Here is a 25478-nt window from a genome sequence, read left to right as displayed (position 1 = left end):
ACATAGTTTTGAGAATTTTAAAAACATTTATATCCATAATTTAAATATTATTTTAAAGTATTTACATGGTTTTAATATAATTTTTAAAATTTTTATTTACGTAGTTTTAATAAATGTCAAAATTTTTTACATAGTTGAAATACATTTTTAAAATTTGTATTTAGTTTTAATATAATTTAAAATTATTTACATAGCTTTAGTAAATGTTAAATATTTTTATTTACATAGTTTTAATATAATTAAAAATTATTTACATAGTTGTAATATAATTTTAATTTTTTTTCTTTATTTTAATTTTTCTTTATTTTATTTTTATTTTAATAGTTTATATTTATAGGAATACTAGAAGGTACTGTGTTTGAATTTAATATGTTAGTAATTTATTGAAACTTATTTATTTTATTTATTAATTTTTTTTAGGTAGTTTACATTTTTAGTTCTTTGGGAAGTAAGTGTTTTATATGTGGAGAATTTTCTTTTTTGTGGGTGTGAGTTGTTTTTTTATAAGAATAGATTGCTATGTAAATTGATTTTTATTTTTATCATTTTTATTTTAACAGGAACTTTGAAGGTTAGTTGTTCGTTTAGCTGAAATAGTAAGGCTTGATTTTATAAGGTGTTTTTTAAAATAATATTTTACTTATCAGTAACAACACACATGTCACAGATAGAGCAAGGTGAATCCACAGACAACAACCCAACATTTTTAGAGACTCACACTTAACCCTGAGAGGAATTCTGTTCTCAGATCAGCCTGATAAAACTTTAAAACGTTTTTTTTTTTTGTTTAACTTGATGCTGCAAATGTAAATTCTGCCATTTGTGATCAAACTCTGTGCTGTTAAATGTTGGTGTGAGAGCAATATGCTGAAAACTGATCAGAAACATCAGTGACAGCCTGGAATTCCCATCTCCTCCTGGGGTCTTTGCATAAGATGTGGAAGGTGGGAATGAGCTGAATATTGAGAATAAACTGGGATGAGATGTGCTTAAAGAAACCTGCATGGCAGGAAGGTGGGAATGAGCTGAATATTGAGAAAAAAATGAGAATTAATGTGAGAGATTATACTGCACGTTCTGCAGTGTGTTTCAGAGGCCACAAACCCCAGAGACTGGAGCTTTACAGACATTGTTTCAGTGACATTGTTCATTTACACACTGTTTCAGTGACACTGTTCATGTGACAAGGACATGGAGGACATGGAGATGCTCCAGGGCTGGCAGAGCTGGGGGTGCCCACCTGGATGGGAGAAGGATCCAGGGAGAGCTCAGAGCCCCTGGCAGGGCCTGAAGGGGCTCCAGGAGAGCTGCAGAGGGACTGGGGACAAGGATGGAGGGACAGGAGCCAGGGAATGGCTCCCACTGCCAGAGGGCAGGGCTGGAGGGGAGATTGGGAATGAGGAATTGTTGTTCCCTGGCACAGGTGCCCAGAGCAGCTGCCCCTGGATCCCTGGCAGTGCCCAAGGCCAGGCTGGACATTGGGAACACCCTGGGACAGGGGAAGGTGTCCCTGCCATGGCAGGGATGAGATTTAAGGTCCCTTCCCACCCAAACCATTCTGGGATTCCATGAAGTAATTTGGAGGAATTTAATTATTTAATTGATGGCTTTCCTAGCATATCCCAAAGAGAGGGATCCTTCCCTTCACTCAGGACAAACTCCTGCAAATTATCTCCACTCACACCCTCATTGTTTTCTCTCTTCCCACATTCTGTACCCACTTGCCACCACATTCTGCCCCACAGGCTCCTACCAAGCTGGAGAAGCCTGAGCAACCCCACCAACCCCAGATTTTTGGGATCTGTGATTCTCCCTCCTGTCACAGGAACAATTCTGAGTGCTTTTACACCAACTTGGAGTAGGCAGCACGGAGCTGCTACTCACTGCTTGTCACATCCTACAGCTGACTCCCTGGTTAACTCCTCCACTGCTCTTTCTGGCAGCTGGAGCTCAGCTAATGGAAGAGAAGAAAGCTGGGGAGGGAAGAAGTGAAGAACCTGGAGTGTTTGCATTTTTATTTTTTTTTTTAATAAATGCTATAGCTGCCCTTTCCCCTGGTTAATGGATTCTCCATTCATTATTCAGAGATAACTCCTAATGGCTGGAGATTAGAGCTGGCTGAGGCAAAAGGAAATGAGTTATGGTTGTGTGGGTGCCCACGAGGGCTGGACCCACCCTGGGCAAACTGCAGCAGACACTGCAGGGGATGTTTGCTGCCCTGGCTCCCCAGCCCTTTGTTCAAACCTCGCTGTGGGCACAGACTGGCTCACTCTCCCAGCTCCCATGGATGTGGGCAAGGATTACTGAAAGAGCCAAGGAGAATGAGACAGAGCTGGAAAGGGAGGGAGCTTGGGTGCTCAGCTTTGTGGAGACAAAGGAGGCTGTCCTGTGGGACTGGGGAAAGGAGATGCTCAAGGAAAGTGAAAAATCTATTTGGATTATTCTCATGCCAACATTAAAATATGCATAAGCTGTATCATATTAGAGGTTTAACCTGGAGAGAAAGGAATTTCTGGGACAGCTTTCCAGCTGACCTGGCAGAGACTAAAGAAACCTTAAAATGCATTATGATTTATTGATGAAAGATTTACATGGCTGCAGCAAGATGAGATTAGATCTGATGATTTGTGAGCATCCTGCCAGTCCACGTGGCTCAAAATGAAGCTCTTCAGCATATTAAAGCAAGTAATTCCTAGCAAAGTAATCCCAAGAATTTTATTAGTGTCTCAATGTTGCTACATTTGCAGCTCAGCGTCGCACTGGAGGGACTGTGGAACACCAGGCTGAGGATTTCCCTTCCTAAAGGGAAAAGTGTCCCTGGCTCAGCACTCCTGGCTGGATAAAGCTGGGCATGGAGGCACACCCAGCTGGGCAGGGGCACCAGGGGCCTCAGGGCTGGCTCAGTGCTGCCCAACACCTTCATGGATGGGCTGGGAGGGCGTTCAGGGCACCCTCAGCCAGCCCCTGGATGGGAGGATGTGCTGGAGGGCAGGAATCTGGGCAGGCTGGATCCATGGAAAGGGTGCTCAGGCCTTGGAAAGGGGGTTTGGAGTGCCCATCCCTGCAGGTGGCACCTGGATGTGGCACTGAGTGCCCTGCGCTGGGCACAGGGTGGGCATTGGGCACAGTTGGACTCCATGGCCATGGAGGGATTTTCCCACCTCAGTGATCCTGGGGATCTGTGCTCTGTCAGACTTCATGATTGGCAAATTTCAGCTTTTCTGAATAATATTCATCAAGGAAAAAATTCACAGAATCACAAAATCACCAGGCTGGAAGAGACCTCCAAGATCATCAAGTCCAATCCATCCCCAACACCTCAATTAAACCCTGGCACCCCAGTTAAACACACCCAGGATGGTGACTCCACCACCTCCCCAGTCCCTGAAAACTCCCAAATTCCCCAAATTCTCAGATTTCCCAGAATGACCAGGATGGAAGAGACCTCCAAGATCATCAAGTCCAATCCAGCCCCACCACCTCAACCAAACCCAGTGCCACACCCAGGCTTTGTTAAACACACCCAGGGATGGGGACTGCACCACATCCCAGTAACTCCAGAACTTTATCACCCTTTCTGTAAAGAACTTTTACCTGATATCCAGCCTAAATTCCCCTTTGGCTGTGTCCTCTGGTTGTGTCAGTGCTGCCTGGAGAAAGAGCCCAGCCCCAGCTGAGCACAGCCACCTTTCAGGGGGTGTAGGGGGTGATAAAGTCACCCCTGAATCTCCTTTTCTCCAGGCTGAACACCTCCATAATGAGAAATCCATAATGAGAAATCCAAAACAAGAGAATTCTCCAATTGTTTTATAGGACTGCCATGACAGAGAAACATGTTCCACCTCGAGTCTCAGAAGCCCTCAGCAAACAGAATTAACTCCTAGCCATTCTAGGGCTAATTGCAGAAATTAATGAGGCTGATGGCACTGGGGAAGGGAGGTGTGTGCAGCTCTGGTCACCAGCACACTCCCTAAACAGAAGAACCTGCACATCCCAGAGAATTCCCACACCTGGGAGGACTCAGGATGATTTATTCCTGACACCAGCTCACTGCTGAATCAACCAAGATCCTGAGGACACTTCTCTGGCCATGTAAGAGTGCTGCCAGCAGAGATGCACTGAGAGAAAAATGTTATTTTAGAGTCATCCACACAGCGAGGAGCTGCACACTAAAGACATAAAGCTGTTCCTAAAATTTGGAATCAGTCAGAAGACTGTAGGAAAACAGGCTGACACACAAATGCCATTAGAGACAGGAGAGCTGGAAGAGCAGCTAAGTGGGAAAAAAAAGAAAAAATTCGATTTTTAGCTGCTAGTTCCATTCCTTTGAGGCTGTGCTTTGCCTGGATGACAAAGCCAGCTCTGCTTTTGGTGCCTCCTGACAAGCACCTGGGCAGCCCAGAGGTTTTCCAGCTTCCATTTCCCAGTGGTTAAGGAATTCTGGAACCAAGGATCCTCTCTGTGGATTTGAGAGTCCAAACCTGACCAGGCTCTTGTGAAATCCCTTGTGAACCTGTTCATGGACACCTGCAGCTACCCCTACATCCCATGGGGAGTTTCCCAGCAAAACTTCGTTTCCTGGTGTTTTCCATGTGCCACTTTCCAGCCTCAGGGCAGAACTGATGTTCTGGTGCTGGAAAAAGGCAGCAAGTTCTACCAGAGCCTCCCTACCTGCTCAGGATATCCAGGATTTTCTGACACCATGAAGAACCCTCATTTTCCCATTTGTTCTCCCTAAAAAAGTCCCTTTTTCTCCCCAGCAGTGCTGGTCAAACCTGTGCTCTGTGGGACTGCCACCCTCACTTCCTGCCCAGGAAAATCCCATTTCATTTCTCAATGGCCCCATTATGATCATGAGTTCTGGGAACTCCAAAGCCTTTTGGTTTCCATTTCAAAGCCACTCTGAGTTCCTGAATTTGTGATATCACACTAAACACAAGGTTTAGCTCCACTGCCCTGTCCTTTGAAGTCCTTCAGCAAAGCCAGCACCATCTTCTCCTGGATCCATCACTCTGCTCCTTCATTCTTTCTCTTGACAATGTTAATATTCTTCTAGCCATTCAGCACTGCAAACCCCTCCAGCTCCCAGCCTTTGGAAGTGTTTCCACTCCTAAATGTGTATGAATTCCTTTCTCCCAGCTGGAAAATGACCCAGCCAAGGAGATCCTCAGCTCCTGGACTGCTTCCACCCAGAACCTGACATGCAGTGGGAGAACCTGGATATCCTGGTGGGTCTGCCCTGGATAAGCTCATTTCTTTGGAAGGGCAGTCCAGGGCAGTGTCCCACCCTGCTCCTCACAGCACATTTCCATCTGGAGCAGCAGCAGAACTCTGATCCAGCCTGCTCCTTACAGAGCTGCACCCCGGCTTCAACAGCTCCTGAGTATTGAGTTACTGCTCACCCCAGGCAGGTTCTAATTCAGCCTGACCTTTGTGTTCTTGCTTTAGTCCTAAATATAATTTCAGAGGTCAGTGAGGCTGTCAGAGGCCCTTTTCCACAGCCAGGAGCTGTTCTGCTGTGTGGTGTCACACCTAAAGGACAGGGCCATCCAGAGGGACTCCAGAGGTGGCCCCATGGGAATCTCCTGCAGATCCAGAGCAGCCTTTACACAGGAAATGTTCCCCTAAATCCATCCCCTGCTCACTCAGCTGCTGCCTTGCATGTTCTGGGAATGTTGCACAGCTCCTGCAAATGTGGAGTGAGCTCAAAGGCAGGAGCAGTGGGGGAATAGAGATGCACTGCACAAAGACACTGAGCCACTGCTGGGCAAACTCCTGCCACAGGAAAAGTTGGAAACACAACACTGAGATTTCACTTGATTATTTTTTTTTCTGTAGGAGTTTCATTTTCTGCTTCCCAAGTTTCATTTCAAATGTGCAATCTGAACCCAGCAGAAACAAGCAGCAGGTTCAGGCCACAACTTCCCAATTTTATGACATTTAAAAGTTGCCACTGTGTAAATCTCAGCTCACCCAACTCCACTTCCCCAAGGCACTACACCCCACAATCTGTAACAGTTTCATTACATCTTACTCTTTATAGATAAATATCCTCATTTTTCTATATTTTCTGTTTTTACATTTAATGATGATTTTCTTATTCAGTTTAATCATACGGTTATGGAATGGTTTGGGTTGGAAAGGACCTTAAAGCTCATCCTGTCCTATGCAATGTCCAACCCCAATGTCCAGCCTGGCCTTGGGCACTGCCAGGGATCTGGGCACCCTGTGCCAGGGCCTGCCCACCCTGCCAGGGCACAATTCCTAATTCCCAATATCCCATCCAAACCCACTTTCTGCCAGTTCTAACACTTCCTCAGGGTGCTGAGGACAGGAGGGCTCCAGAAGCCAGGTTAGGAAGGAAATCACTCATGATTATCCTGGGATGATTATTCTGGGATGACTGGAAGGATCAGTGTCCCCCAGAACTGGAATCCACCCCTCTGCATGTACAGACACCCAGGTTATGCAGCCATGGGGCTGTTGTGGGTGGGACAAAAGGGACAAATCCCAGCTCAGAGCCCTGGGAGGATGCAGAGTGAGCAGGGAGCCCAGCCAGCCCCATGGGCCAGGAAAAGCCATTGGTTCTCCTGAGCTGACCTGCTGCAAAGCCTCAGCTTCAAAGCACAGCAGCTCAAAGGAAGGAGCTGAGCCTTTGCCTCTTGTCAGACATCCCCACAGAGCAGCTGTGCTGCTGCCAGCTGAGAGCCTCTCCACAGCTGAGCGTGGAAAATTCCAGCCCTAGTGCAGCCCTGGGTTGCATTTTCTTGCTGACACAAAGCAAGGCTGAGAGTCAATTTATAGTCACAGACTGGAGGCAAGTCCTAATTTAAAAATTCCAGTTTCAAACCGCTTCCCACTAAATCACAGCCTGTGAGGATGCTCTCCCCCCCTAAAACAGGAGGTTTGCCAGCTGCCTGTCCCAGGGAGCAGCCAGGCCAGTGGTTACAAGCACTGCTACTGCTGCAGACACACACATGGAGTGGAGCTGGCCCTGTGGAATCACAGAGCACAGCTGCAAACCTGCAGCCCTGACGGGAATCCAGAAGAGCAAACTCTGCCCAGGAACACCTGCTGCTGAGGGCAGCTCTGTGTTACTCACCAGATCTGGAGCTTGATCTTCTTTCCTTGTAGTTCAACAGTTTTAATCTTGAAGTCTATCCCTAAAATAAACAAACACATAAATAAGTAATTAGTGTTTAGTTATTTTTTAAAAAAATCAATTCTACATGAGCTCTGAATAGCTGGGACAGAAGGGCAGATTTTTTTTCTTCTTCCACTGACTGCCAGGTAAACCAGGGATGTGCAGGGACACAGAAATGGGAAGGGAGCTGGGACAGAGCACAGGCAGGGCCTCAGGGACTGCTCTGGAACACCCTGAGCAGGAAGGAGCCATGGATCGCCCATTGCTGGGATCCAAAATGCAGGGAACTCTGAGAACTCTGAGAGCCAAAGCTCAGAATTAATCACAGGATTTGATCTGAGACCTTGGGAAAGGCTTCCAAACTTAAGTGCTGAAAGCAAGAGTGTGGATTTATAATTTAAAGCAGAGAAACACAGTTTCTCAGACAGTTTAGATCTTTAGAGTTTAAGATATAAAATAATAAAGTAGTTACAAAGGTAAACAAGTTTAGAATGCAGTACTGGAAGTTTGTGTGTCATAACATAATTAGCTAAGAAAGCTGACCATGCAGCACAAGTCCATAAGAAAAAATATTTAAGGATTGGGTCAAAAACAGAAGTATCCTTATTAGCAGTGTTTTATTAGTCCATAGCTCCTTAAAAAGTCTTGTAACTAAGGGTCTTGAGAACTTCTGAACCCTGCTGCAACAATGGAAGCCAAACTCACCCTTCCTGTCTATGTAAAAAATTGAAACAATAAATAACATCATCTAAAAACTTCACAAGTCCTGTCTCTAACTTATTCAAAACTCCTTAAAAATCCCCATCCAGTCCAACTCCTGCCCAGGACACCCCAACAATCCCCCTGTACCTTAGAGTGTTGTCCTGGAGCTCTGGCATGACAAACCCAGCTCTGCATCCCTGAGCTTCCCCAGGGATACAGAACAGTTCAAGCCACTCAAGGCTTGAACCAGCAAGGAAAGGAGAACGGTCAGAGCTCAGTCTGATTGTCCAGACCCATCCCTGCCTCAGCCTTGGGCGTGGGACAGACAGAGCCAGGCTTGGCAGAGGTGCCACCAATGCTCTGAGAGCTCAGCCAAGCACAGATCATTGAAAAAGGTTTTACTTTCAATACCAATACAGAAAGTTTCAAATGCCACATGCACAGAGCTGTTAAACCCTTCCAGGGATGGGCACCCCAAACCTCCCTGGGCAGCTCCTGCCAAGGCCTGAGCACCCTTTCCATGCAGAAATTCCTCCTGGTGTCCACCCTGAGCCTGCCCTGGCCCAGCCTGAGGCCATTTCCCCTTGTCCTGTCCCTGTTCCCTGGCTGTGCCCTCCTGTCAGGGACTTGTGCAGAGCCACAAGGGCCCCCCTGAGCCTCCTTTTCTCCAGGCTGAGCCCCTTCCCAGCTCCCTCAGCCCCTCCTGGGGCTCCATTCCCTTCCCAGCTCCCTCAGCCTCTCCTGGGGCTCCATTCCCTTCCCAGCTCCGTTCCCTTCCCAGCTCCCTCAGCCCCTCCTGGGGCTCCATTCCCTTCCCAGCTCCCTCAGCCTCTCCTGGGGCTCCATTCCCTTCCCAGCTCCCTCAGCCCCTCCAGGTCTCTCCACCCAGAGCTGCCCCAGGTCCAACCTTCCCTTCCCAAATCTGCCCCCAAGAATTACAGCAGAGCTTACACCAGAGCAGCAGGACACTCCAAACCATCCCTTCACACTGCTCTGACACTAATTAGATGCCACCACCATCCTGGCTTTCAAATCCAATCAGAGAACACCACTGATCATCCCTCATGCTTTCCAAAAACCTGCTTATATTTAGACTTTTTAAAAGGCAGCAGCTGCAGGCCCAAACTTCCCTCCCAAATCTACAAGGTCACTTTATACCAAGCAAGATTAAACAGAATTTATGAAATGCAGCATTACATAAGAAGTTTGCATGGAAGCTCTGCCTTGAACTCCTTTCAGCCAACACCCAGCACACAGAATTTGTTGGGCTGAGAGCTGGACAATGCCCAGCCCTGAAGGACATCCCTGGAGGGGACCCAGCAAGGCCTGGATGTGGCACTTGGTGCTCTGGGCATTGGGCACAGCTGGGATTTGATGATCCTGGAGGGTTTTTCTGACCTGAAGAATTCTGGGATTTATTCTGGGCATTAACCCCAGGATGGCAGCCTGGGAACTCCCACCCACCTCAGGTCAGGGCTCCTTTGTTCTCCAGCACTGCTGCATCCCTCACATCAGGTCACACTGGTGAATCAATGTAGGAACTGTCACACAAACGTGACTGGAAATACAAACCTGCTCAAGGATTGATTGCCAAGATACAAAACTGCCCCACATCCACCCAGCCCTGTATTTCTGTCAGCATTTCAGGGAGGTGTTTGCTGCCACGTCGTGTCCCCAGCAACACAACCAAACAAATGAACACCAAACATGTCAATGAAATATTTTATATGGTGACAGTCACCTCTGGGCTGTGCCCAGATGCAGCACAGTGTTTGAGAGCCACTTTTAATGTGTTAAGATAAAGTAAACTATTAACCCAGCCAAGGAAATTAACTCCTCTCTTCGCTGTGAGGGATTTAGCCAACTCCAGTATTTAGGGATAAAATAAATCTCTAATCCCATGTTATAGTCAGCTCCCATTCCAATATAATACCAGTTCAGCCCTCAGAGCAGCAAGGTTGTTATAAATAGCAATGAATTTCCCTGGAAACACTTCCAGAGGAGTTCCACCAGACCCCTGCATGGCTGCAGTGCCTGGCCAGCCAGGCTGTTGACAATAAACAGCAGAAACACAAAGGCTTCCCAGAAAACACATATGGGGAGGTTTCCAGGAAAATTCACTTCAGGAAAGAGCTGGAGAGGGCAACGGGCAGAGAAAACCTGGAACAGACATCTCGTCATCACAGGGGGATAATGAAAGAGCTCATGAATTAAAGATGAGCATGAAATTACTCCCTCATTAAGTGTGGGTAAGATATTTATCACCTTCAGCAGGACAAGCTGGAACTCACAGGAAAACCTGGAAGAACACGGGCCAGGCTTAGGAAAACCTTATCAACTGCAGATGTTCCAATTAAGATATGGAAATGTTTGCTACCCTTCAGCACAGTTTACAACAGGCAGATCCTCACAGGTCACTTCTGCATTTCCTGCCCATTTCCAGTCCTCACCTGTTGCTCAGAGCAGCCTGGGGGTGTTGAGAACCCCAAATCTCCCAAGGCCTGGGCTGATCCTTCAGTGTGGGCAGCAGGGAAGGGGGGTTCTGTCCCTGTGACCAGGGATTCCACCTGCCCTGGGCATTCCAACAGCACACGGACCTGGAGCTGCTGCAGAGAGCCCAGAGGAGCCACCAGAGCCAGGCTGGCAGAGCTGGGGGTGCTCACCTGGATGGGAGAAGGATCCAGGGGGAGCTCAGAGCCCCTGGCAGGGCCTGAAGGGGCTCCAGGAGAGCTGCAGAGGGACTGGGGACAAGGATGGAGGGACAGGAGCCAGGGAATGGCTCCCAGTGCCAGAGGGCAGGGCTGGAGGGGAGATTGGGAATGAGGAATTGTTCCCAGGCCCTGGCACAGGGTGCCCAGAGCAGCTGGGGCTGTCCCTGGATCCCTGGCAGGTTGAACAAAGCTTAGAGCACCCTGAGGTAGTGGAAGGTGTCCTTGCCATGGCACTGGATGGGCTCTGAGGTCCTTTTGAACCCAAACCAGTCTGGGACTCTGGGATTCCATGGCCCAGGTGTGTCACACCTGAACTCAGCTTTAGAAAGCACAGAAGCATTGATGGAGTTTCTGGGCTCCTGCAAGCACTGCCCTCACACAAACACGGGGTCTGCTCTGCCAGCCATGGCAGCCACGGCCCAGGAGCAGCTCCAGGGGCTGCCAGCTCACACTGGGCACTGAAGGCAGGCCCCTCCATGCCACAGCCACAGGGAATGCTGCCCACAGCCCCCCTGTAGCTGTGCAGGCTCAAACCCTCAATGTCCCGCTGGATACACAACCACTGGCTCAAGGGATTTGTGCTTCCAGCTCTCTAGATATGAGATGTTAATGAAGAGCCAGGAGCTGCAGCAGCAGAGCAGCTTTAAGTCCATAATCGTTTCCATATCACTTTCCACCTTCCCAAGCCCCTGCCAGATCCCCCCTCTGCCACTAAATCACAAAGTGACTGTTGTTGACAAGTGACAGGCCTACGGCCACCGCTTGCAGAGGGAGGGAGGGAGGGAGGGAGGGAGAAAACATTATTTTCCAGTCCACTGCAGAGGTACAAATGATGAGCTGGCCCTTTCACACAGCCCGAATTTTGTTTGCATTCCTTCCAAACAAAGCCCCCATTGAGCACGGGGAGGACGCTGGGCGGGAGGAAGCAGAATGTAGGGCAGGAGGAGGGCACGGCTGCGAGCTGGAGCTTGACAGGCATCCTGTAGGGACATCCCACCCTGCAGGGACATCCCATCCTGTAAGGACATCCCATTCCATCCCACAGGGACATCCCATCCTGTAAGGACATCCCACTCTGCAGGGACATCCCATTCCATCCCACAGGGACATCCCACCCTGCAGGGACATCCCATCCTGCAGGGACATCCCACCCTGAATGGACATCCCATCCCATCCCACAGGGACATCCCACCCTACAGGCACATCCCATTAGATCCTACAGGAACATCCCACCCTATAGGGCTATCCCACCTGGCAGACACATGCCACGCTGCAGGCACATCCCATTCCATCCTACAGGGACACCCCATCCTGCAGGGCCATCCCATCCAGCCCAGGCCAAGAGCAGAGCAGCACCGAGTGCATTTTGTCTGGAACTCATGAATAATTGCTGTGCACACGCTGCAGCAGCACCAGCCCTGCTGTGCTCAGCTCGGGAAGGAAAGCAAACGTGCAAAATTCACCCTCAGGTTCACCAGGGAAGGGAATGGAGCCCCAGGAGGGGCTGAGGGAGCTGGGAAGGGAATGGAGCCCCAGGAGGGGCTGAGGGAGCTGGGAAGGGAATGGAGCCCCAGGAGAGACTGAGGGAGCTGGGAAGGGGCTCAGCCTGGAGAAAAGGAGGCTCAGGGGGGCCCTTGTGGCTCTGCACAAGTCCCTGACAGGAGGGGACAGCCAGGGAACAGGGACAGGACAAGGGGAAATGGCCTCAGGCTGGGCCAGGACAGGCTCAGGGTGGATATTTGGAGCAATTCCCACCTGGAAAGGGCTGTCCTGCCCTGGCACAGCTGCCTAGGGAGGTTTGCAGTGCCCATCCCTGGAGGGATCTAAGAGCCCTGTGGATGTGGCACTTGGGGACATGGGGCAGTGCTGGGGATGGTCTGAGATCCCTTTTCCAGCCTCACTGACTGTAATTTAAATCTTGTGTGCTCCAGCTGCCCAGCTTTGTGCCACAAGCTCTGAGAACAGCCAGGATTTGAAGGGTGACTCAAGGAACAGCTCTCAGCACCTGAGTTCCCTGAGCACAGCCCCATCTCCTGAGGAGCAGCAGGAGGAGTCTGCATGGCCATGCCCAGCTGAGCTCCTCCTGTGCTGGGTCACCCTGAGGGAGGTGAAGTCCTCAGCCAGAGCCACAGCACCTTCTCCAAGAGCCCCAGCTGATGGGAAAACCATGCAATGGTTTGGGTTGGAACTTTAAAGCCCATCCAGTGCCACCCCCGGCACAGGCAGGGACATTTCCACTGTCCCAGGGTGCTCCAAGCCCCATCCAACCCGGCCCTGGGCACTGCCAGGGATGAGGATGGAGATTATTGTTGGATTTACCCAGTCTGCAAATCTGTCAGCTACAAATGAAGTCACTGTACCACCAAAACAGAGTTCAGCTTTTGTTTGGGTTTTGTTTTAGCAAGGTGAGGAGTCAAGGCTTTTCCTGCCAGCTGTGTAATTCTGTGTAATCCATGTGTTCTCCACAGGTACCCACTGAGCTGGAATCCAGCAGTGCCACTGTCCAGGCCTGGGGCTTGCTATTGCCCCTCCAAAATAAACTCTCCTGTCTGAGCTTGTGCTTCCAAAACCTCTCACACCAAGTGAAATCCTTGTCCCAGCAAAGTCCCAGCACCCAATGCTGGGGATAACGCCTGGAAAAATTAACACTGAGACCTTGCTGAAGGATGAAGGAGGCAGAAAACAGCTCCCAGAAAACCTCAGGAAAGCAGTGCTGGCACTAAAGGTGTAGGTTTGGGATGGTGCTATCCACTCTGTGCAGCTCTGAATCCTCACAGCAGAAATGTTTTGAAAGACTTAAGCAGCAACTGAGATCATTAAGAGCTTAATTAAAAGCAGAACTCTCAGCTCTTGCCTGATGAGCTTGTGCTGGGCTTTCCTTGGAAAGAGAAAGTGGATTTGCTGCTGAAGCTTTCTTACGAAATAATTAATAATTATCTTAACTGATAACCAAGGTTAATGGCTGCTGCCCTGAGTAAATGACACTCTGAAGCACTAAAGGCTCTTTGCAAGAACTGAATTTCTTCTAAGAGTTGAGAGTTCTGCACTTATTTGGAAAGTTTGGTTCTGGGAGGGCTTGGAGGACATCAGGAGGAAATTCTCCCTGGAGAGGGTGGTCAGCCTTGGAAAGGGATGTAATCCCCATCCCTGGAGGTGTCCAGGGCATTCCTGGATGTGGCACTCAGTGCCCTGGGCATTGGGCACAGCTTGGACCCCAGGGTCTTGGGGCTCTTTTCCAATCCCAGAGACTCCATCTCTCTCAAGACTTGGGGGACCTCAGCATGAAATTGCTGAATTTAGAAAGACCAGACAAATCTTTCCACCCCCAAGTTAATTTGGTAATTTTAAAAGCTCCCAGGGTTAATTATTGCTGCTGCTGTCAGTTCTCTTTATTGCATTTTTGTTATTTAAAAGAAGGCATTTGGGGCTGGTTCCTGGGCCCTGTGTAAGCTCTGAGCACACCTGGAGGATCCCAGCTCCACCCTGACTCCAGGTGTGGCACAGCCTGTGCTCCTGGGATTGCTGTGAGTCCTGGGTCTGCTCCTGCACACTTTGTGAATGGGGGAGTTGTTCATTCAGCACAGGAATTCCCAAGAAGTGAGGCAGCAAGGACAAGGTTTACACTTTCCTGTGGCCATTAAAGCCCTTCCTTGAGCTGGACAGGGCTAGGGAGGTGCTCCAGGCCAGGCTGGACAGGCCTGGAAGGAACCTGGGATAGTGGAAGGTGTCCTGCATGGCATGGAGCTGAGCTTCAAGGGCTGCTGGTTTTCAGCTTCCTTTTCTACCTCTGTTGAGGTCAGGATTGAAGGCACTGCAGAGGATGGCTCACATTCACAGTCCAGTGTTTATTATTTCTTACCTGTGTCACAGTCTCACAGCAGTGAGCTCTGTAACAAGGCACAAAATGGCCAACTGTCTCAGGTACAAGATCTTTTAAAGCTAAACTATCCAATTAAGAAATGACACCTAAATTATTTTCACTTTTAACCCAATAACTAATCAGTCCAAGTCTGCAATGTGAACTTTTCTGTCCAATTACAAAATACCACCTGAACCCATGGAGAAGAAGGAAGAAGAAGGTAAAGAACAACCAGCCTTCATTCCAAAACCTCCATCTTGCTTCATATATATGACTATATTGTAAAACCCCAAACTCGAAGTTTTCCACCCTGTGATTTCACACACTTCTAACCAACTCCACATCCACAATCCCAGTGCTCTCAATCAATTCTGGAAGCTTCTCCATGGCCTCAGGTCAAATGCAGTGCTGTCCTGGGGGTCAGAGTCTGTCAGCACAGAAAGTCTGAAATTCTCAGCACAGAAAATCTGAAATTCCCAGCACAGAAAGTCTGAAATTCTCAGCACAGAAAGTCTGAAATTCTCAGCACCCAGAACTTCCAAGCCAAACCAACCCCTGATCCCTTCTATGGTTACACTGCTCAATTCCTGCAGCCCCTCCCAGCCCCTTGGGGTGTCTCCTTTGCCTCATCCATGGGAGATGAGAGAGGAACAGGCCTCCATCAGCCAGTGCCGCCTGTAAGAATCACAGCTCTCTGAAAGGGCACTCAGGAAAGAGAATCTGAAGCTATTCCTGGCCTCATCCTTTGACAAAGGCTTGAGGGAAAGCCTGAGATTTATCAGGGAGCCAAACTCAGGTGATATGGGAGGGAGTGGGAAGCTTTAGGCTGGCTGGGACAAGCCTGGACACTCATGGCAATTCCTCCTGCAGTCAGGCTTTGCCACCTCTGGCAGCCAGCACAGCACCCACCTGTGGAGGGGAGGAACTGCCAGAATGGGGCTGCAAAGGGAGATGGAACCCCCACTGTCCTCCCCCAATCCCAAAACTTCTCTGACAGGAGAATCTCTGACCATCAGAGCTTTGGGAGCTCTTCTTTCTCAGGAGAAAGTTTCAATAAAACAGCATTAGGAGTCACTAGGCATCCCAAAACTTCTCTAACAGGAGCAGCTCCGACCATCAGAGCTTTGGGAGCTCTTCTTTCTCAGGAGAAAGGTTCAATGAAACAGCAAGAGGGGTCACTAGGCATCCCAAAACTCACTCCCTGACAATGAGAGATGGCAATGAGGAAATCTGAAAGCTTGGGACCAGCTGGCTTCTTTTAAACAGTACCAGGAACATCCAGATTAAGGAATTGACACTTCAGGCCATGGCTACCCTTCCTAACATAATATTTATTCATCAGGAGTGAGGACTGCACTGCATTTGAACCCTTCCTTGTGCTCAGCCCTGGTCATGTGTAGCACAGTCAGGTACATGGGAAGGGCAGTGGGAACAGGGAAAGGCAGCTGGACCAGAACAAACAACCAGGAATGGAACCAAAACAAGAAGCCTGAGCATGCTCTGGGTCTGACAGGGGGTGCTCCTGGTTTAAACTCAGCAGGCAGCACCAATTCTGCTCATGCCTTTGCAGGAGGATGCCCCAAGTCCACAGCCCTGCACACACCCTGCTCTGGGAGCTCAAACACACTTAATCCCCTGAGTAAACACAGAGTAATAACTCAGTAAACCCAGCAGCTGCTCCTCCTCCTGCAGGGGAGAGCTCACCTGCTGCTGGGTGTGTGCACAGAATGCCAGCACACACATCCCTGCTGGGAGAGCAGCCACTCCTGCATGGATCCTTCCTACACTCACATGTGGCCAGGGATTCCTCAAGGAAACAGAAAAAATAGCATTCACTGAATCCCAGAATGGCTGGGGTGGAAGGGACATTAAAGCTCATCTTGTCCCTCTTTGTGCCATGGGCAGGGACATCTTCCACTGCCCCAGGTGGAAAAGTTTGTGTTCTATTTCCAGGCATCAAAAGCCCTGTCCAGACTGCCAGGGATCCAGGGGAAACCTGGGCTAGGGCCTTCCCAAGGGGAATATTTGGATTCCTTCCCAAGGGGAATACTGGGATTCCTTCCCAATGGGAATACTGGGATTCCTTCCCAAGAGGAATACTGGGATTCCTTCCCAAGGGGAATATTGGGATTCCTTCCCAAGGGGAATATTTGGATTCCTTCCCAATGGGAATACTGGGATTCCTTCCCAAGGGGAACACTGGGATTCCTTCCCAAGGGGAACACTGGGATTCCTTCCCAAGGGGAATATTGGGATTCCTTCCCAATGGGAACACTAGGATTCCTTCCCAAGGGAAACACTGGGATTCCTTCCCAAGGGGAATATTGGGATTCCTTCCCAAGGGGAATACTGAGATTCCTTCCCAAGGGGAATACTGGGATTCCTTCCCAAGGGGAACACTGGGATTCCTTCCCAAGGGGAACACTGGGATTCCTTCCCAAGGGGAATATTGGGATTCCTTCCCAAGGGGAACACTGGGATTCCTTCCCAATGGGAATACTGGGATTCCTTCCCAAGGGAAATATTGGGATTCCTTCCCAAGGGAAACACTGGGATTCCTTCCCAATGGGAACACTGGGATTCCTTCCCAAGGGGAATACTGGGATTCCTTCCCAAGGGGAATACTGAGATTCCTTCCCAAGGGGAATATTGGGATTCCTTCCCAAGGGGAACACTGGGATTCCTTCCCAAGGGGAATACTGAGATTCCTTCCCAAGGGGAATACTGGGATTCCTTCCCAAGGGGAACACTGGGATTCCTTCCCAATGGGAATACTGGGATTCCTTCCCAATGGGAATACTGGGATTCCTTCCCAAGGGGAACACTGGGATTCCTTCCCAATATCCCTGTCCTTTGCCCATGGGAGCCACTCCCTGTGTCCTGGCTCTGTCTGTCTGTCTGTCTGTCTAACCCAGCCAGCCACAGAGACCCCAGAGGAATCTCCCAGCCCAGAACACCTGGATCAGAGAAGCCAAGAGCTCTGCTGGCCTGGGCCAAGCCCACACAAAGAGCTGCAAGTTATAAATAATGCAGGCCCCAGCACACACGGGCAGCAGAGCCCAGATCTATGCACATTCCCAGCCCTCCTCACCACAGGCTACTCCCACACTACTCAGAGCCGGGATAAAAGCTCTCCAAAGCACTCCAGCCCGTGGTACAAACTGTCAGGGGAGTTCCCTCCCAAGTGCAGTGACTCAGGAGTCCAAGGCAGGATGAGGAGTTCCTGCCTGGCTTGTTCAGACACACAGCCCATGGCTGGAGGGGGAGCAAAGGGGCCCCAGGAAATGAAGAGAGGCAGGGAGGACTCCCAGAGACAGAGCCTGGGCTGCCACAGCTGTGGGAGAGGCAGGAGCAGCCCTGGGAAGAAGCCAGAGAGGATCAGTCACCACAGTGACACTGGAATGGCTCCTGGCTGTCCTTGCTCTCCTCTTCCACACCTGCAGCTCCATCATTGCTGACATCCCACCACCAGGGCTGTAACAAACAACTCAAGGTATGAGTAAATCATGGATCTATGTGTTAGCAAAGCAGAAATTCAGTGAATTTTCAGTGAATTCGGGTGTTTCACCTTCTCTGCAGGAAGTTTCTGCCAGTGCAGAGTGTGCAAAGCAGAGCTGCAGCAGGAACTCACTGGTCCTGCTCTGCAAGGTTTCAAGTTGTGACAGCTCAGCCCTGACAGAGCACCTGAAGCTGGATCTGAACACAGTCAGCACATACCTCACATGAATAAAGTAACACACACCTCAGCTGGAACCTTGGGAAATGTGCTCTGAGCTCAGCGACAGAACAGAATCGTGGAAATGGAAACAATCACCAAGGCCAACCATCCCAGGGGTCTCAGAAAGCTCCACAAGTGGGCAGGAGAAACTCCTCCCTGCAGGTGCAGCTCCTGTCTGGGAGCCTGGTTGGGACCAAGCTGGGCTTGGCAGCACCATGGGGGCAGAGTCAAGTGGTTTAATTGCTTTAATCCACCAGCCACAACTGATGACATGATCAGTGTTAAGTTTTCCCAACATCCAGCCCCTGTGCCAACCCTCCCATCCTCAGTCCATCACCCAAAGGCCTCTCTCATCACCCACTCACCAATCCAGCCCTTGCACCCTTGGCTTTTCCCCCTGAATTATCACCTGGGCAAACATTCCCTGCTTTATCCTCCATCCATCCCCACCATGCATGATCCACACCAAACTGCTTTTCTGGGTAACATTCACAGCAGCAGCACAGAAACTCCCATGGGAAGAGCTGTATCCAACTGCTGGGGATCCACAGGAGCTGCAGCTTCCTGAAAATTGGTATTTTGTACAGCAGGTACCAAGAAGAGGAATTATGACTAGATTTCACTCTGTAAAGGTAAGTTTAAAACTCTTATCCAGTGATGTTTGCTAGCATGAGCATGTGTATCTTGAAAAAACTTTATTTAATCCCAGCATCTATTTTTAGGAATGCAGTAAATTCCCAAAATCCAAACAAAGCACTTCAGCTTTTACACAAAATTTGCCAAGTTAGAGATCCTTAAACCCAAGTGTATTTCCTTTCCAAGAGGCTGCTCAAGCTCCACCAGCCCCTCTTAGTGACCCCCTGGCCCTGTCCTGTACCCCCATTCCCCAATATTTTACAAAACTGCCCTTCCAGGCTGAGTTTGTCCAGCCCCAGAGCAATCCAGAGGAATTCCAGAGCTGGTGATGTAAGGCAGGACACGGGACAGGGGCAGCAGCACCAGCAGCACCAGAGCCAGATCTTCTCCTCCCAATTAATCTATTCTTAACGAAGCAGATGACAGTCCTGTGAGACAGCAGCTCCTGGGCTGACCTACATTCCCCTCCTGATGCATGTGTGTGCCTCAGTCCCTGTCACACATCCCCAGCAGGGTACAGGGAGATCTGATTGATGCAAACCAGCCCTGAGCAGCCCACCAGGGACTGGCTGAATGTTCATCTGGGTGACAAATGCAGGACTCTGCTTCTATCCCCCCAAATCCCACCCAGACAACAGGAGGCTGCTGTTATCCAGCCTGACCTGGTGTCTGGGAATGGCCACTTGCTGGCAATCCATCCACATCTCCACTGCTGGAGGAATGTGGGGATCTTCTCAAAGCCACCTCATACTGCCCTTACAGCACCCAGCAATTCAGGGCTGAACAGGATTCACAACTCCAGGAGAGGAGGAGACCTTCCTAACTGGAAATTCCTTTCTGGAATGTTCCTGTTGCCATCAGAGCAGCAAAGGAGCTGTGGGCAGGTGAGATCTCTGCCACTGGCCCTTCCAGGGATGCACAGCAAATGTAGAGAACCAAAATTGTCTCACTGCAAGTCTCAATTTAAACCTTCTCCATGACTGGTTTTGAGATTTGTATTAAAAATCACAAATTAACACCTGAGGTAAGTCACTGCAAAAGGCTTCCAAGAATTCTTGTTGAAAATATTAAAAATATGAAGTGGCCAAGGAGACAGAGGTGGTGGGAGCTGTGTGTTCCCCACACAGCACCTCCATGGCACGGGGGACCCTTCACCTCTCCACTGCTCATCACCTAAATTAAAATATTAATCACTGCCAGGAACAATCTTCCTTGTTCCACCTTATTCCCTCCAACAGGGAGGGAATTACCTTGCTATTACACACTGGATACTTGCACATGTAAATCCTTTTATCAGCTGAGATTTTTCTCCCTAAAAATACAGATTCTATCCACACATTTAGGTCTGGGAAGGCACAGGGCTGTGAGGAAGCAGAGAATCAACATCAGGGATTCCCCAGAGCTGCTGCTCCTCAAGCAGCACTGCTCATGTTTGACAGATGGATTACAATGACAATTTCTGCTCAGCCCACACCTGCAGTTAAAATCCAAATAATCAGGAGCTGGGGAAGGCCCTGGTACCACACAGCAAACAGGGACCTGCCTGGGAGGGATCTCCAAATGTCTCTTTCTCATTTGTGATGACACACAAGGTCTTTCCAAGAGCTCCACATCAACCTCAGGCTCCAGGTTCCTCATTCCATCTGCTGCAGGTATTTAATACTGACACAAAGTGCCAGCCATGAATTTTGTACCAATCTTTGAAGATAAATTTCAATTTTTCTGTCAAGTGAAGGTGACAGCTCCTCCAAGGGAGGAACAAAGGTGTGTGAGCTTACAGCCATTAGTGAGAGGTGGCTGGAGGGAAAGGGGACTCAAGTTAAGCCCCCAAGAGCTCAAACCAACCTATTTCTACCTTGAGAGGCACCACATCCTCCTCCAGCTCCACAGGAAGGGACAGCAGCACAAGGAGCCACACCTGAGAAACTCAGCTACCACAGAATCATCTGGGATGGAAAAGAACTCCAGGATGGAGTCCAGCTGTGCCCAGTGCCACCTTGTCACCAGCCCAGGGCACTGAGTGCCACGTCCAGGCCTTCCCTGGACACTTCCAAACCCTGCCAATGATAATTTGGGGGATTAACAAACACAGCCTGGGTGATTTCAGCCGGGGTGGAGGCTGAGGCAGCACCAAGGGACATCGTGGTTCTGGTTCTCCCACTCTGGCACCTGGTAGGGCTCTGGCTGTGCCAGGAAAGCTCCAGGGAATGCTGAGCAGTGCCCACAGCAGCCAGGCCTGATGCTGAGTGGGTGATGAGAGAGCTTTGGGGAAGGAGAGGCCTTTGGGTGATGGGCTGAGGATGGGAGGTTGGCACAGGGACTGGATATATGGAAAAGCTGTTTGCACTGATCATGCCATCAGTTGTGGCTGGTGGGATTAAAGCCATTAAATCACCTAACTCTGCCCCCATGGTGCTGCCAAGCCCAGCCTGATCCCAACCAGGCTCCCAGGCAGGAGCTGCACCTGCAGGGAGGAGTTTGTCCCACCTGGGCAGGAGCAGAGCCCCAGCCAGTGGGCCAAGGCTTCGTGGCACAGTCTGATCTGGTGGTTTGATCCCTGAGCCAGCACATATCAGCACGTGTGCAAAGTTCAGGAGATAACTGGGGAGAGGAGCATTCCCATAAAATGGAGTATTTCCATAAAATGGAGCATTTCCCACGAAATGGAGCATTCCCATAAAATGGAGCATTGCCATGAAATGGAGCATTTCCACAGAATGGAGCATTTCCTATAAGATGGAGCGTTTCCCATAAGATGGAGCATTTCCATAAGATGGAATATTTCCACAAAATTGAGCATTTCCCATAAGATGGAGCATTTCCATAAGATGGAGTATTTCCCATAAGATGGAGCATTTCCCATAAGATGGAGCATTTCCCGTAAGATGGAACACTTCCCATAATATGGAATATTTCCATAAAATGGAGCATTTCCCACGAAATGGAGCATTTCCCATAAGATGGAGCATTTCCATAAGATGGAGCATTTCCATAAGATGAAGCATTTCCATAAGATGGAGCATTTCCCATAAGATGGAACATTTCCCATAAGATGGAATATTTTCATAAGATGGAATATTTTCATAAGATGGAGCATTTCCCATAAGATGGAGCATTTCCATAAGATGGAATATTTACCATAATATGGAATATTTCCATAAAATTGAGCATTTCCACAAAATGGAGCATTTCCCATAAAATTGAGCATTTCCCATAAGATGGAGCAGTTCCCATAAGATGAAGCATTTCCATAACATGGAGCATTTCCATAAAATGAAGCATTTCCATAAAATGGAGCATTTCCCAAGTGCTGTGACCTGGACATGAAGACACAGGCACTTTCCAAGAGCCCAGAATCCCACATGTTTATCCCAGACAACAACAGAGAATTCCACAACTGCTGGGGCTGGAAGGGACCTCTGGAGACCCTCCAGTCCAACCAGGATCACCTGGAGCAGGTGGGTTTGAAACATCTCCAGAGAGGGAGACCCCACATCCTCCCAGGGCTCTGTCACCTCCATGGACAGAAGTTCTTCCCCATGAGGAGGAGCTCCTTGTGTTGAATTCATGGCCTTTGCTCCCTGTCCTGTCACTGGCACCACTGAGCAGAGCCTGGCACCATCTCTGGCACCATCTCTGGCACCCCCTTGGAAATTTCTGTGTGCACCATCAGTGTGGGGCAGTGACTGCTTCACATTTCTGAGGCCAGAATATGGAACATCCTCATCCTCCCCAGCTGCCTTCAGCTCACAAACATCAGTGCAACTTTCCTCCAGGGAGGTCTGGCTGACCCACACTCCCCCCAGGGAAAGTTTCACAAGTCACATGAAAGCAGAGCTCAAATCTTTGTGTAAAAACAATCTCTGTGCAGAAAGGAGGCTCCAGGTTCCTGCTGACACCACCTACACTGTCACTGAGGTCCCCGAGACCACGGCTTCAACACAAGCAGTTATTTCTTCCAGAAAAAAGAAATTTGATCATTTTGTTATTGCAGCAGCTAAACCTTACACAAGGCTCCCACAAACAAAACAAAAGAAAATGAACAAAGGAACTATTTTAGTGATGTTTTATGCATACCAAGAGACAAGGCAGACAATAAGGTTTTTATTCATAAGGTACTAAGGGGGGGAAAAAAAGGAAATGAAGCTCTAGCAAGAAAAAGAACTTCCTTCAGAGCTGTTCCCATGCAGCAGCAAAGTCTGCTCAGTGTCAGTTAATTCCAGGTTTGAGGGCTGATTTAATTCCCTGCCATTACATCTTTCATTTTCCAATATACTCAATTAACTCTGGTCCAGGCCTTCAGCAGCCCCTATTTTTAGGGAGGGCATCACATGAAGCAGCTGCATCTCCTCATGAATCCCACTGTAGGAGCCCATCAGGTCCCACACCCAGAATCACAGCAGGGCAAAGTCTGGACTCCAGACAGCCCAGTCTGCAATTGGAATTCTACTCTAAACCACCAAGGACATGAATTAAATATGTTCAAGTTCAATTACAGCCAATTAAATCAGTTTTCATGCATGTCTCACCCTGCTTAAGCTATATTTGTTAGCTAGGAAATAAATACAGCACATGAATCTGCTTTCACATAGACTGCTATTTATGAAACCCAGAATTTGGCACTACTTGCTGCAATGGTAATTTTGCCCTCAACTTACATAAAAATAAAATTCAAGTTAACACTTATCCTGGCTAATTTATACTCAGCAGATGGACAAGACAGATAATGTGAATTCATTCAGAAAAGCTTTACCAAAGAGGAGGTGCCGTGCTGGGGAGGTCATTAAAGGATTCAATTCACTGCCAGGGAATCACTGAATCCCAGAAGGGTTTGGGTTGGGAAGGATCTTCCAGCTCAACTTGTTCCATGGGCAGGGACACTTTCCCCTGGACCAGGTTGCTCCAAAAGGAGCCATGTGACAATTCAGTGCTGGAAAACCTGTTTGTGTTCTTACCAACACAAAACAATCCCATTATTTCTGAGTGTCCCCAGCCAAGCTGCCCAGAGCAGAGAGCTCTGTCACTGCTGGTACCACATGTGACCTCACACCACTGCTGCTCACAAAGGGCTGGGGACAGGCTGGGAGCCAGCCCTTGCTGGGTGACATTTCCACCAGGGAATGGCTGATTGGGGACACACCTGTTCCCTCCCCAGGCTCCTGCAGGATGTTCCAAAAATCCAACAGGTGTCCATGAACAGCTGCCACATCGCTGGGGGTGCTCCCACTTACTGATCAGCAACTCACACATCAAAAAAAAATAATTTATTAACCCCTCAGCATCAATAAAAAATGTGGCAGTAGGTTCTGATCATTGTTCACACCAAGTTCTAGCAGTCTGTAAGGCAATTCCTACACATCAGGGTCATGGGCAGTGTGACCATGAGAGCTCCTCCAGCTCCTGGAGGAGGTCAGATATTAGAATACCAGATGTTTCCACCCAAACCTTAAGTTCTCCAGCAAGTGAGATGAGTGGCAGAGCTCTCCAGTTCATCAGCAGGGAAAAACCTTGAAATAAAGGCCCATTGTTATGATATTGCCCTGAAGCATCACATTTATCAGGAAGTTTTATCACCCTTTGGAGCTGTTACTGATACTGCAACAGTCTAACTGAACTCACAGAAAAAGCCTGAGAAACAGGAAAAATGTGCCTTTGAAAATGTGGAAGAATGTCACACAACACACCCAGAATCAACATTTCTTACTACCCAGAGCACTGGAATCTCCTGGGGCAGCACTGGAGGCTGTGAGACTTGTTTGGATTTTTCAGGTTGCTGTATTCTGCAAGAAGGTTCACAGACCCCAGAATGGTTTGGGTGGGAAGGGACATCAAAGCTCATCCAGTGCCACCCCTGCCATGGCAGGGACATTGCCACTGTGCCAGGGTGTCCCAATGCCCAGCCTGGCCTTGGGCACTGCCAGGGATCCAGGGTGGCACCCTGTGCCAGGGCCTGCCCACCCTGCCAGGGCACAATTCCTCATTCCCAGATCCCATCCAGCCCTGCCCTCTGGCAGTGGGAGCCATTCCCTGGGTCTGTCCCCCCATCCTTGTCCCCAGTCCCTCTGCAGCTCTCCTGGAGCCCCTTCAGGCCCTGGGGGTCCCCTCTGGTGCTGGGGACAAAAGGAGGCTGGCATTGATGATAACAGGGAAAAGCTGTGCTGCAGGTGGTGTGTGACAGGGACAGAAATGCAGAGAGCTGCTGCCACTGCTGTCCCTGGGGCACTGAGAGTCCCCAGATGGCCACAGCCCTGCTGTGGGGTGACAAGCACAGAGTCTGTGCTCCACAGGCTGCCTCAGCCTTGCTGCTGCTCTGGGTGCCAGGGCAGGACCTGAGGAGGGGATCCCATTTCCCAGAGTGTCAGAGCTGCCCAGGATCCCACCAAAAACCCTGCAGCCAGGGCAGATTCCTGCTGGGTGAGGTCTCCTTATGATCCTCAGAGCTTTGAAAGCTTCTGACCCTGCAGGTGGGTGAGACAGAGGTGGTGTGGGACGTTCTGCCCCGAGCAAGTGCAGGTGCTGTCACCAGCAGCTGCCAGAGGTGACACAAGGACAGTCATGCTGTGGTTTGGCACCCTGGGGCTGCTGCTCCAGCTGCTGGCAGAGCTCTGCTGCAGCCTCAGCTCTTTTCCTGTAAATCCTGGGGAAGTTCTCTGACACAGCCCATGCTGGGCTGGAGCTTGGAACAACCTGGCAGGTGTCCCTGCCCAT

The 25478-nt window shown here is 49.5% G+C and overlaps 1 protein-coding gene across 1 annotated transcript in view; it reads right to left on the bottom strand.

Moving 5' to 3' along the window:
• Nucleotides 1-25478, bottom strand: part of RAB10 (RAB10, member RAS oncogene family) — a 49073-nt gene that overhangs the window by 10808 nt on the left and 12787 nt on the right. The window contains exon 2 of the mRNA XM_058021730.1: nt 7103-7163. Coding sequence (XP_057877713.1) covers nt 7103-7163 — 61 coding nt within the window. The remainder of the gene's footprint in view (nt 1-7102; nt 7164-25478) is intronic.

The sequence above is a fragment of the Melospiza georgiana genome, chromosome 3 (assembly GCF_028018845.1).
Source record: "Melospiza georgiana isolate bMelGeo1 chromosome 3, bMelGeo1.pri, whole genome shotgun sequence".
Classification (NCBI taxonomy): Eukaryota; Metazoa; Chordata; class Aves; order Passeriformes; family Passerellidae; genus Melospiza; species Melospiza georgiana.
Note: the sequence above shows the minus strand (reverse complement) of the source record. Positions and strands in the feature narration are given on the sequence as shown.